Here is a 14631-nt window from a genome sequence, read left to right on the forward strand (position 1 = left end):
TAAAACCTAGAGGGTTAACATGGTCTTAGTACATGTATGTAACACAGATTTCTACATGTACTGGTATAACCGATAGATGAACTTTTGTGATTGTTGTGTTTTACCATAGACACTTCGTGTAGGGTCTATGGTTTTACTGTGTCTAATCAGGGAACGTCTTTCCTAGGGGTGTAGATCAGTTTTCAAAAAATGCATCGTTGCGTATGAAGTGGTAGCAACATGTAAGCTGTAGAATTTTGTATCCAAAGTAATTATTTCTGTTCTTGGGTGCTTATTAATGTCATGAAATCAAGCAATTTCTTGCACATCACAGATACTTTGGGGTACTTATTGCTGCAAACAATTTCTTACGAATCACACCTTCAATCAGTCACATAGAAGTAGTATTTGAGGGGGGGGGGGGGGGCTGTGTCTTCTACAAAGATTTGCGAATCATGTTCATTTATCTAAAATCCAGCTCAGATTTTGTTTTGTATAATCACAATTGAATTTCATACAGGTACACATGTATACACAATTTGAACTGTAATGAGATTTTACTGTTCTCAATAAACACTTTTACTTGTAGCTAATCTAAAGTATAATTCAGACTTTAAATTCTCACTTTTTTGTCATCTATCCATTTGATTCATCAACCAAAGTTTTGTTTGTCTTACAGGAGGAAGATTTAAGAAAGAAATCGTTGTTGATGGTAGAAGTTTCCTTCTACTAATACGAGACGAGGGTGGATCACCAGAACACCAATTCTGTTCCTGGGTGGACGCTATTATTTTAGTTTTTAGTGTGGAAGATGAAAGTAGTTTCAATACACTTTATAATTTCTATGCAAAAATAGCTCACTTTAGGAATACCAGTGACTTACCTATGATCCTTGTAGGTACCCAAGGTGAGTCAAATCTAATGTTGTTATTTTTACCACCACCACCACCACCACCACCACCATCAATCTGTAAGGTATGCCATGTCAGTGCATCCTCACACGTCAGCCTACCCCTATCACTGAAGATAGGGGTGAATGACATAGTGTATCTTACGAGTTACAGTGTGTAACAACCTCCCTTATTTACTGAAAATTTCTCCAAAAGCCTTTTTGGTAATAAACTTTTCAGAGTACCAAGAGAATTTCACATTAATTTCAGACTTTATCTGTAGAAAGGTTAAAAGTGAATGTACTTATCAATCATAGAGATCAACATGTCACAATATTTCTCTATCTCGTCAATTCCCAGGACCTTTCACTTGAGGTCAAAGGTCAATGGTAGACATGCCAGGGAAGGGGGAGTAGAAGTAAACCTTATGCAAATTGTAGAGTTGTTGTTTACTTGTGTTATTATTGCAGAAAGGCTCATAAAGATAAAAAATAACATAAATGAATAGAAAAATAATTGAAATATTTGTCATTCATGTGGAAGTCCTGTCAATAATGCATTATGTGGTAAATTAAATAAATATACTACAGAATTAAGACCATTTCAGTTTTAACCAATGAAGTCTTCAAACATGTATACTTGATAAAAATGTTGAAGATTTTGTGAAATTTTTGTAGAAACATTAGAAGTTAGTGATTATCAACTTGAAGCAAGTATAAGGAAAGTGTTTTTTTATCATGATTTTACATTATAATTGTTTCAAAATTTGTTTTGACATTTTCATTTATTTGATTTGTTAGAAAAGAATTGTAAGTTAGTATTAAAAATGAGATAACGTTTGGTTCCTTGCAATCAAATTATATATTCATTAGTGTAACTTCAGTGATTCTTTCATTGTTTCACTTCTGTATACGTGTGTCACTACACTGAGAGATTTCTAAGGAATTGTTTTTGATATTCCTACTTGTGTGCCCAGTCTAGGGATTCTCATTGAACCTATATATCTGTGTTGAGTCTGGAAGTGTAGTCTATAGCATCTGGGGCCATTAAGCTTTTCTACTTAGTATTCAGGACAATTAACTCAGGACCTATACCCCATTGTGTGATATCATTCAACCTTAGATAATGGAGGGGGACACTATCTAAGGTCGATCTAGGTCACCCTTGCGAACTGTACAACTCCAAACCAGTACCTTATGTATGAATACATTAGGCGGGCAGCTGTCTGCAGATAACCGTCACACCTTATGTAAAATTTGAGAAAATTTCTAAAAAAATTCAACTTTCAGTGTGGATTTTGACTTTCTACGAATACATAATGAGGCTCAGTACATCCCAAAGTGTTTTCTGAGATAAGAGTAGTGAAAGTGGGTACATGTGGTGATGTGAACTTTGAACTTTGACCTTTCAGACGGTATATGTGAAAGCAACCCAAGGGTGATAGATGATAGCAGAGCAAGGCGATTAGCCACGGATTTAAAACGGTGTTCGTATTATGAAACGTGTGCTACCTACGGTTTGAATATAGAACGGGTCTTCCAAGATGGTATGTACAATTTAATAATGTGTCAAATTTTACTAAAACAGAAAACATATACTTATGAAGGAGAATACACCTCAAGGACAAAATTCCTTCAAATTGAAGTAATTCACATCTTTCCAAAATTTGACATATAAAAGCTTCTTCCGGGTCATTTTGATGTAATAAATGAAATTTTGGGGTTCACAGTCTTGTGTTCAAGGAAATTAGTGCGCTTTTATTTTTCCATGAAGTTAACGCAGTATTTGGCAGATATCATTTTGATCTCTGTTTGAAAAAAGTGTATGGTGATTGTTGATTTTTTTTATTGAAGCCGAGAATGGGTTGAGTTGTCATGAATGTAAGTTACAGTAAAAGTTTAGTAATTATGTTTCTGAGGGACACACATTAAACTTCAAGATTGTTGAAAACTTTGCTGTTATTGATATGATGGGAGGTGGGGGTGGGGATAGTATATCTCCTGTAGGTATAAATTTTATCATTTAAAAATTCATGTTGTTGTCTATTGAGTGTGGGAACTGTTGAATAACCATCGCAATATTAACATCTGTAATTTGATATGAGCTTTATATGTTATCAAGATAAAGTGACTTGTATGTGGTAGCACTTTGCAACATGTTGTTCACACATGCTTGAAACGGCTAATATCAAAATAAACATCTGATGTGTTGTATCTTTCAGCTGCCCTGAAAGCAGTGGAACAGCGGAAACTGAATCCTATGCCTTCCCTGACACCGACCAATTCATTGCCTAGCACACCCCGCTCAGTTCACAGCAACCATTTTGTGATGCCACAGGTGCCGCCACTCCTAGCCCACACACCTGCCACTCCTGCCACATCAACTCAAAGTAACAGTTCCAATACACTGCCACAGACCCCGGTCATACAGAGGCATCGAGATGACCACAGAGACTATAAGTACAAGGACCATAAACGTAAAGACAAAGACAAAGACAAAGATAGAGATAGAGAGAAAGATGAAGATTCCAGTAAAGAACCGCCACCACCTAGTCCTAGTAGTACACCTAGTATAGGCAGGAAAGCAAGGCGGAGATCTAATTTATTTACAGTAAGTTTTACTGGCTTTGTAGTCTGAAAGATCTGTCGTTTTTTCCACTCGTGTAAAATGTGTTGGGTAGTAAGTGGTTACATAAGCAGATCAATGACTGACTTTTCCAGTCTTCTAGTTTTGTTGAGGGTGGAAACACCAGTAGATTGTATTTATCGGTATTTCTAAGTCATAGACTAAAATTGTGGTGTGGGAAACAATGCAAGTGTGAATAGTGCCCCCCCCCCCTCCATCTCCATGGTACCTCGAGGCTAAACAGTATAATAAAAACACTTGTCAAACTGCATAACATGTCATTGTTCATAAAAAGATAGGATCTTATATTTCCTCATGTAAAAGTAAATGTGTTACTGTTTAAAATGTATACTTTTTCAATTATAATTTCATAGAAATTTGAATAAAAATATGAATGGATGAAGATGTGACATTTACATTCCTATTTTATTATTCAAACAAGAAATGAATTGAGTATTTTGAAATGTTCCCTGAATGATGTCCTGAATTAAATAGCGCCCTCTATAGAGCTATTTTTTTATAGATGGTTTATATTATCATAAAGGGTCAATATTTGCATAGTAAGCTCACAAATTTGTCAAAGTTTGCAATTTTCGATATTATGAGTTGTTAGACTTTAATGTCTTTGTAATTTGGTGTTTATATTTGATTGTTTTTTTTCAGCCCAACAAGAATAAAGTGAATGATGCAAAGAATGGAGAGACAGGTCTAAGTTTAGGCAGTGGTAGAACCATTCCTACTAGACAGGTAAAGAAGCATGTCTATAAATATGTGGGATTTGATTGGCTAGTTCTTGGTCATGTGACTTAATCTTTTAATGACATCAGAAGTATATAATAACATACATCAAAAACTGTTACACAGAGTTTCTGTTCAGATATCTACTCCATATTATCAGATGCAAACTTTCTTTAAAGACCTTGACATTTGAACTTGACCTTCGTACTAACAGTAAGATTTTAAGCTAAGTGATTTGATTGGCTAGTTATTGGTCATGTGATCATCATTTAGTAATAGTAGTAACATCAGAACCATGTAATAGAGCAATATTTAGATTTGTGATTCAGTTGGTTAGTTTGTGGTCATGTGACTGAATCTTACAAATGACTTCATAGCCACACATAGTTAAAATTTTGGATCCGTGCTGACCTGTGTCCTGTGGAAATGAAGATAGGCAACTTTTTGGGAGGGAAACCACTACGATGAATTTCATTTGTGACAATCTCTGCTTTGATTTCAGGGATATCTTTATAAAAGAAGTAGTAAATCCCTGAACAAAGAATGGAAGAAGAAATATGTTACATTATCTGATGATGGTAGACTCACATACCATCCAAGTTTACATGTAAGTATTGTCTCATTGATTTAGTTTTGAAAATAGATATTATGCTGTCATTAGTGTTGGTAGTTGATGGGGGTTGTTGTATCATGTGCTGTGTGGTTAATACATATGCCTGTCATCACTGCTGTCAGTGTTCTCGTATGCATGTATGAGTGTCTATGTTTGTGTCTGTTGGTGTGTTTGTGTCATAGTGTTTATGAGTATGTATCCACATCTGGGTTTCTGTCTGTCTCTGTCTGTCTGTCTCTGTCTGTCTGTCTGTCTGTCTGTCTGTCTGTCTGTCTGTCTGTCTCTCTGTCTCTCTCTGTCTCTATCTCTGTCTGTCTGTCTCTCTCTCTCTCTCTCTCTCTCTCTCTCTCTCTCTCTCTCTCTCTCTCTCTCTCTCTCTCTCTCTCTCTCTCTCTCTCTCTCTCTCTCTCTCTCCCCCTCTCTCCCTCTCTCTCTCTCTCTCCCTGTTTGTGCATGTAATCTAAGAAATGACAGTATCAAATTAGACTAAGATACAGTATCTCATGACACCCCATCATGAAAGAGGTATATATAGGGTGCCCCAACATTGCACATTGACAGACTGGTATCACATTTGTTGTTGAAAACTAAAAAATGTAATTTCGGAATTTTTGTTGTGGTGATCATCTCTGTACATAAATCAAGTTTTCATACTGAATGTGGTGACCTTTGACCTACAGGACTACATGGATGATGTCCATGGTAAAGAAATAAGGTTATTAAATACGACGGTGAAAGTACCCGGTAAAAGGCCACCGGTAGCCAAAGCTAACCCAGCAGTGACGCCCTCTAGAGGCAGTAACCCCAGTACTAATGGAGTAACCAATGAGTTTGGTGCTATGACAATCACAGGTAATACAGGTAGGTTTGTTGAATTGTTAAAACTCTACTCCAGTCATATGTATTGTTTTCATTATGTTTCTACTTCTATGTTAAATCTTGTCAAAGCCTACTCAGCAAATGGATGAGGGTGCTACCAACAAAACACACCTACATCTATATATATATTCTATGATCTATCTATGTCAAGTTACTAGCATTCTGTTTTGATGACATCCTTGAATTGCTGTCATGTTGGAAGTTCTATGATGGAATCAGGTATTTCATCCCAGTCTGTTAGTGTTTTTTTGGGGGGAAAAACTCAATCTAAATGAGTCAACATAAATTGTCTGGATCAACAAAATCTTACTATCATTGCTGCATTTTATCGTTTGGCTCAACAAATATCTCACAAACGCTGCTTTTTTTCGTCACATGGCATGACAAAAATCTTACTAACATTATTACATAATTTTGTTTTGTATAAGCTACAGATTGTCGCAAAATCATACAAATTGCAATAACATGAAATTGATTCTCTTTGAGATGCATAATAGTATATGATGTTATTTATTTTTTGTGGGAAAAGTTTGTTTTATTTTCACTCTTGTGCAAGTTTGTTATTACTTTATAATTTGTTATTTCTACTGCAAGTCCTTCACTTGTAATGTCTAGCTTTTAAGAAAATGTTGAGAGCATAGCATGGTTGGTTCTGCGAATGAGATTTTGATTTCATTTTTTGCATGTAATCATTTCATAAAGTCTTTGAGCATGAGTTTATTTTATGATTTGTGCACTTTTTTTTGTTTTGTGTTTATTATATACACCTCTAGGTTTGATACGTTCCAATCAGGGCCTACTGGTAGCTGATAGCAATGTTAATCTTCTGTCTTACAAAGATAAGCAACAAGAAATCCATGCCAAGTCTTGTTCCTTGCCAAGAGATGACGGAAACTGGGATGCTGTTGTCATTTCAAATTCATCCATAACGCCAGGTAAGAACAATAAAGGGATAGAGCTTATCATTTCACCTGTTGTAACTTTAATCATGTTTCATTTCATTTTCCACCACTAGAGGGCAGTATATAAGAAAATTATGATAGGGCACCTGCTGGACCATACCGATGTGATATGCTGTCAATCATATACCAGTTATTAGTTGTTTTAACATATGAGCCACCGTGTGTGTGTGTGTGTGTGTGTGTGTGTGTGTGTGTGTGTGTGTGTGTGTGTGTGTATGTGTGTGTGTGTTGTGTGTCTGTCTGTGTGTCTGTGTGTGTCAGTGTCTGTGTGTGTCTGTCTGTGTGTGTGTCTATGTGTGTTTCTGTCTGTCTGTCTGTCTGTGTGTTTGTATCTGTGTGTGTGAAGGTTAGTGCATACACGTGTGCACATATGGGAGCATTCCCAAAATGAATCATTTACATGATTAGTAGACCTCATCCATACATAACATTGATATATTGACTTGAAATCTGACAAACTTCTGATATAATCCCCATATACCATTTACTACTACTACACTCAAGATCTCATTAGTATAATCATCATTGTCATCTACATTCGAAATAAATACAGATTTATTTAAGCATACCAAACACTTGACTTTTGTTAGTTTGAGAATATAAACAGTGGCTTTTTTGTTGATTTTCAAATAAAATCAGAAAACATTTATGGACAGATTTACATGTTTACACTTTATAGAAAACCCTACTTTTTGTATACATAGTCACCCACTTGTTCACTTTGGATATGAATTTCATCCAAACACAAAGCACTAAATTCACTTCACAAAAATTCTAATGCAAGAAACTACACTTTCTCAACATTTCACCTTTGTATGTTTTCTGTTTGGCTGAATTATGGAAAAAAAGAAAAGAGAAAGTAAAGCATGAAAAATCCTTGCTTTCTGTATAATTGTTATTTTCTTAGTCTGTAAGGTATGTCATGACGGGGCGCCCTCAAACAGAGGAGGCCGTTTAGGGCAGAATGTGACACGACTTATCTTACAGAATATTAATTTCTAAGCAATCCCCAAACTGCATACGTATTTTACCCAAAATGAATGAAGTTTTTATAACGAGCACTGTTTTCCTTGAATGACAACTTTCCATTATCCGACACACCATGATTTTCAGTTATCCGATAAATCCATTTTGAATGATCAAGGTATTCTGACTTCAATATCTCTTGTTATACTTTCAACTCTTTGCTTTATGGTTTGCATATGTTAGTACGCCTCCACACGTTTAACTTGAAAGGGTGCCGCGGCCAACGGTGACACAATGCCCTATTGGGTGCGTCATTTTGTTCATGAGCGTTAATGATGCCAACATCCATACCTTGTGTAATCTGTGATGCTCGGCTCAAACATCTCAATGGCTTTGGTTCATTGTAAATTCTAACGCTGAGTCAAAGGTTTTATGTTGAACCACCTTTGAACCTAGTGTTGGTGGCAGCCATGTTGGAAGAACAATTGAAATTGATAGTATAAAACAAACTCTGTGATTGGTTAATTTGCAGCTGGATAGTGCCAGTTTGTAATGTTTAGGGGCTTACTAACATATATGTTCCTCAAAGAAAAGAGTTCACAGTAGTCAGTATTATGAAAAATGATATTGAAGTCAGAATATCTTGATTATTCAAGTTGCAACACGCCATGATTTTCACATTTTTATAGGATTTCACCATCATGTCTCACCTATTCACTATTTCCTTATTTCATGCACTTGCATTACTGGAATGATCTCAATATATTCACACATCGGGTAAGAGTCTTATTCTTGGGTTGTCACATCTCTTCTGTTACTTTTTGTGAACCCCTCCACCCTTATCTTCCCTGACACATGGTATAGTCTAAGCACTTTGTATACTGGGTTGTACTACTGGACAGAGAAATAGGGGTGGATAGGTTCTGTAGTGACAAAACTTGGTAATATGCTTATAATGAATAACAGATAATTATGATTCTGATTTGATAATGGATGTCCTTTTTCTTTCAGTTCATTTCTCGTCATGTTTTGTCTTGTATTCTTGTCATAGTCTTTGTTTTCTTTTTCTTCATACATCATTACATACATAAGACATCAAAAATCCATCAGCATAGCCAAAAACATCTTTTTGTAATATTTGTAGTTTCCATCTTTTGGACACATCAGTTTAAAATAAATATGATACTAAGTAGATTTGAAATAAACCCTTCAAATTATCATTTTTTTGGATAGTTGTGCCAAGTTACAGCGCCCTCTATTGTCAGTATATGTACTGAACACCAGAGGGCGCTGTAACAGTGGCAAACACAATTCAGATAAGCAGCAGTCATGCCACCAAATGCAGACTCTCTCCATTACTTTCCTGCCCGACCTAGACACTGCCATTTCCTCTTGTTTCAGAGATTTATGCATAACCAGATGCTGCTAAATCCCAAAAAATCAATCTGTAAACAATATTAATTGCAAATAGTTGATAAACGGCTAAGGCAATGACAAACCAATTATTAAAATAACACAGTAACAGTAGACCCCAAACTTACAATTTTAAAACATTGGCTGTACCTGTAACTACCTAGTGCATACATTACATAAACCCATGTATTACATATCTTAATAATATTCTAATGTTTGTAAATTAATTTTCTTTCCTTTCATTTTTATCTACACTAGATATGTTGTATATGACTGATAAGGGCTTGAAGAGTCATAACTATAAACTTATTTGCTATCATATAATTTTCTGTGTTGTTTGTTTGTATATATTTTTTTTATTTCTTGGACTCAGTTCATCCTCATTCAGCTAGTCTACCCTATCACCTTTCCCAGTCTTGCCTCTCCGTCTACACATCCAGAAATTCTCGTTCTTCATCCCGCCGTTTTGACTTCTCCGTAGCTCGTAAAGGTCACTAAAAACATATTTATATACTTTTCGTTGTTTGTTTTTTACGCATGGCTGTGTAGTTATTTACAAAATTTACAGATGGTAGTTTTATGCTTTATACCCCAGATGGTTTTCAAAGTAGTGATTTTTTGACCAATCATAGAGTAGGATGATTTTGACCAATCAGTGCATTTTGCTTTAATAGTATGCAAATGTATGCATGACTCCAAGTTGGCATATTTCCAGCACAGTTGACTTTGTTGATGGCATTTGTTCATTCCGAAATTTGCACAATGTAGAACTTAAAAATAACAAAATAAATTCAACCTAGGATCGATAATTTTGTCACATAACACTTGACAAAAGATTTACATAATATGTATAACAGGAGTCTTTTATTTAATTATTTAACATTCAACAAATTAGGAAGAAGGTTGCCTTACAAGACTGAACAACATGCCTACCCTCTTTACTTAAGCAAGCAACTTTTGAAATTTGGAAGTTTTTCATCAATTCAGTATATTAGTGGGAACTTTATCTTCACTTGTTTCAAAGTCAAGAACCCATAACTATACAAAAAGATATACATTTCTCAAATACATACACATATACCTTTCAAATCTTCAATGTTCTTACTCCATGCATCGGCAAAAGATTCTGTAAATTTGTTTCAACTGTGCTGGAAATAAAGTCTAAACTAGATTGCATGCACAATATTATTAACACTAACAAAGCAAAATGCTGTATTGACTAGACCTGTAAAATGAGTTAGTGTGTCCTGATTGGAATAGATACTGTAATAGTTAACTCTAACTGAATGCCAGTAGTCCAACTGCAACACTGTATAAGACTGCACTGCAGTAGAAGTATAACAATGATGACAGTAATCTAACATGCTAGTTGTTAAATGCTAACACCCAAAACAAATCACGATGGAGGGTTTGGAAATGCCACCAGATATATGCACTTTTGTGGTAAGATTTGTCTGGAAGTTGACATCACTGACTTTACAATCCTAAAACACACACACTGTGAGTGACGTGGTCACATTGAAATGTATATCCATGGCAACATTGAAATGTGTAACCATGGCAACATTGAAATGTGTATCCATAATAACCATCAAGATGGCTGAAATGGTTTGTACTTCTGGTACTGTTTGTACATTCCAACACCTATATGGCGTAGTTTTGTCTGTAATAGCAATGATTACTTATTGATGTCAATATGTTGACAAAAATAAGAAGTATGTTTACGACTAGCTTTAAGTTTTCTGTTTGTTCATGTCATATAGAAATATACAAACCATTTGCTTACTCAGAACCTTTGCTGCTAAGAATCTTGACTATGCCCTCTCAATCTAATTTATTTGTTGAGATGATGTAGTCATTCAATCAACCCAGTGAAAGTTCTAAGCTAATCGCTCTCCAAAGAACGTGACATTTTAAATTTTTTGGCCGTTATTTGGAGTTAATACCAAAAGTAATCTTGATAATGTGACCAAAATAAAATAGTCAAATTGCTTGAGTTCACACACCAGTATTAAATTTTGAATTTGTATCAGAAAAGCAGAACACTTCTGGTAATGATGTTGGCATCTATAACTGGCTATGGCTTCTATGGTGCAACAGTTCTAAAATGAGACAAAACACGCAGCCTGAAAGTGTTGGAATATCAAACAGTACAGCTGTAGAACAGAAGATGAGTTATAACATACATGGAACAAATCTAAAACTAACGTTATGGGCTGTTCGTTATCTTGTCTTCTCAATAGGCATATTTAATGGTTTGGAATCGGCACTGGCAAGTATAGGATCTACGGCGGGTAGTATTGTCAGTGGTAATACCAAACTAGATCCATCATCAGCACATTCTAAAAAGAAACATCGGAGAATTAGAAGTTCTGGTGTTACAAAAAGTATGGATGCTAGTCAAGCTGATGGTAAGACAACAAGAAATTGCTAAGTAAAATTTGTTGTGTTTTTTTTTGCAAAAATTCAGGTGACCAGCCATATCGTTTGTAAACATGACTGCTCACCCAAATTCTTGTAGCTGGTATAGGATCATACAACACCCACATGTAGTACACCCACAGTAGGGTGGTGTCTCTGATAACGAATTTACCTCAAATGGCCACACATTCAAACTCATTCAATGTTTATACTATCTTGATTACTTGGGGATTGTATCCACACAATCAAGACACTGATATACCCATTTACATAATCTAACATCAGTTTCAATAATTACACCCACAGTAGGGTGGTATCTAAGATAACAAGTTTCCCTCAAATGGCCACACATTCAACCTCATACAGTGTTTACACTATCTTGATTACAGGGTGATTATGTCCACATAATCAAGACTCCGCTATCACCCAATTACGTAATTTACCACATGCAACATCATTAGTTTTAGTTTGTGTCTATCTTAGTTTGTTGATAGCAATGTTTTCCATTGTATGGAAGAGGAACTTACAAAAAATATTTGTGTATATTTTAAAAGATTCAATATTCTGCTGGAAAAAAAATGACTCCTGAGAAGTTGTTGTAATTTACATGTAGTGCCTATAATTCAGTAAAAAGTGAACTCCTGATAAAGTGCCAGTGCTGTATAGCATAAGCCCTGATTCAAGAGCCATTATTTTTACATTTTGGAGTATTTGTCATACTTCTGTATTAACACATTGACTTTTTATTCTCCAACAGAATCAGATGAATATGAGTTTGTAATAGTGTCACTAGATAACAGACAATGGCATTTTGAAGCCGGCAGTAGTGAGGTAAGATAATGAACAAAGGAACTCATTCATGACTTGAAGTAAATCAATTCATGTCAAACATTGTACGACTAAAAATAGAGATTTATAACAGAATTAAGAATGTTGAATTTCAAAAAAGATGATATAATAGTCATGAAGGATGGGGAGAACTAAATATATAAAGAGCAAAAGATGAAGAATACAGTAAAAACAAAAGGTATTTAGGACTCACCAAAGAGGGCGCTGTCATATTTGATTAGGGTATTTTAACATACTGGCTGTGTGATATCACATTATCAGGCATTGTCAATCTCCATTCCCTAATAATACATGAAAATCTTAAGTTGACCAGCATCTTTATATGAAGACCCAATCAATATGTGTCCATTTTCAGTGATTTGAGCAAAAGTATTTTGAATAATGTTTACCATGGAAAATCAAGTTTGGACAAGAGGCCCCTTTTGCATTCTTTCTTGCAAAGAAGCTTACAGTATGACATGACAAAATCAAGATTAATTTGTTTCCATTATCTACTTATCTTGTGACAGAGTTATGAAATATGAAACAAATTTGAAATAGTCGATTTTCTGGTTCCAAGATGCACTGCGCGTGCAAACCCCTCAGCAAGTACACAGTACATGGTATTGTATGGAGATAGGCGCAGTACATCTTGGAACCATCTTGGAACAGGTCTATTAAACTTGGATGAATCAACCCTCAGTGCTTTGTGATTTCCACATGATGTATTTGCTCACTTTATTTTGTTGTCTATGTTTCTTTCAGGACCGTGATGGTTGGGTGCAAGCAATAGAACAACAGATACTAGCTGCAATACAGGGTATAGAGAGTACCAAATCTAAAAACAAAACTAACAGTTTAGGTGACAAATCAGCTATTCAGTCCATTAGAAGTGTGCTGGGCAATGGATTGTGTGTGGACTGTGAAGCACCAAGTAAGTTGTGTTTATTTTCAATTGGTAAAATTGAAGAAAAATGGGCCCAACATATGTGATGTGTACAACAGCGTGTTTTGTAACCCAAATTTAAATGAAAAGGACAGAGTAACAGTAGGGTTAGGGATTTTAGAGTAGCCACTTTTTTTCAAGACTGGAGCATGTATATGTGTGTTGTGTATCCTAGCCTGTTTTGAAATAGGGAACTTGCAATCCAGACTGAGCATGCTCAGATGAAAAGGACTATGGGATTACCTGAGGCTATCGTAATACCTAATCTGGAGCTACCGATAAAATAAACCTCCCACAATGGTCAGGTCAAATTGATTATGTGTGGTTACAAACAATGTATCAACATTGTTTATAATACGTATTTATTATCATGTTTCCCATGATGCAACATTCAACATGGCAGGTTTGCAAGTTCCCTAGTCAAACACTGTACTGTGAATACACAGGTAGGAATGTTTACTCACTTTGTATGTTCTTTGAGAGTCCTGAAATTACAAGCAATAACTTGAAAGTCCTCAAACTGTCTTGTAAGAATAGAATTTCTGAAATGATTATAAAATGTTGAAAATTCCTATTACCTGACATATGAACATTCTCTTGTGATCAGTAAAAACAACTATGTGTCTGTGATATTGTATAATAAAGATTGTTACTAAATCAAATGTTATATTTTCCTTTTTAATCCTCAGATCCCGACTGGGCCAGTTTAAATCTAGGAGCTTTAATTTGTATAGAGTGTTCAGGAATACATAGGAATCTAGGAACTCATGTATCAAGGGTTAGGTCATTGGAGTTGGATGACTGGCCGTAAGTTAAAATAGTTTTCTCTCTAGCTTTGAAAATAAAACTGGACTCAGAGTTTATATATATGTCTGGGAAAACCTGGAATGCCAAGCTTCTCCTTGAAAAAATGTAACTCTTCAGTGGTGATATTACCTCATCGTTTGTCCATATTGGTAATTCTTCTGTGGAAATCCTGGAAAATTACATTTATGAAGTGATGTGCCCTAGAATATACTGAATGAATGGAGGGTGCTTTTTACCAGGATAGTCTGAATGTAATGAATATTAAAGATATTGTGAGGTTATTAGCTGATATCACCTCATAATTGCTTGTTTGTGTTACCGTGGAGCTTACAAAATGTCACAAAATTAAATGAACGTACATGTTTCATTTATTATGAGAAACTAAGTTTCATACAGAGTTTCCATTATCTTTTCTGAACTGTATATTTTATGTTGTATAAGCTCTTTGGGCATGTGACCTCTGTAAACAAACTTATTTGCTTACATGTTACCATGAATGCCATTTCTACATACTTACACAAATTGTGAGATAACATATTAGTATTAGTACGTGTGTATGGTTGT

The 14631-nt window shown here is 35.3% G+C and overlaps 1 protein-coding gene across 1 annotated transcript in view; it reads left to right on the forward strand.

Annotated features, from left to right (window-relative positions):
* The window catches only part of LOC144447848 (arf-GAP with GTPase, ANK repeat and PH domain-containing protein 1-like), a 100807-nt gene that overhangs the window by 83994 nt on the left and 2182 nt on the right, over window positions 1-14631 (forward strand). Inside the window, exons 4-14 of the mRNA XM_078137964.1 lie at window positions 659-886; window positions 2281-2415; window positions 3091-3479; window positions 4158-4241; window positions 4735-4839; window positions 5526-5706; window positions 6564-6659; window positions 11309-11476; window positions 12244-12317; window positions 13080-13248; window positions 13950-14067. Of these exons, the coding sequence (XP_077994090.1) occupies window positions 659-886; window positions 2281-2415; window positions 3091-3479; window positions 4158-4241; window positions 4735-4839; window positions 5526-5706; window positions 6564-6659; window positions 11309-11476; window positions 12244-12317; window positions 13080-13248; window positions 13950-14067 (1747 nt within the window). The remainder of the gene's footprint in view (window positions 1-658; window positions 887-2280; window positions 2416-3090; window positions 3480-4157; window positions 4242-4734; window positions 4840-5525; window positions 5707-6563; window positions 6660-11308; window positions 11477-12243; window positions 12318-13079; window positions 13249-13949; window positions 14068-14631) is intronic.

The sequence above is a fragment of the Glandiceps talaboti genome, chromosome 16, assembly GCF_964340395.1.
Source record: "Glandiceps talaboti chromosome 16, keGlaTala1.1, whole genome shotgun sequence".
In the NCBI taxonomy this organism is placed as follows: domain Eukaryota; kingdom Metazoa; phylum Hemichordata; class Enteropneusta; family Spengelidae; genus Glandiceps; species Glandiceps talaboti.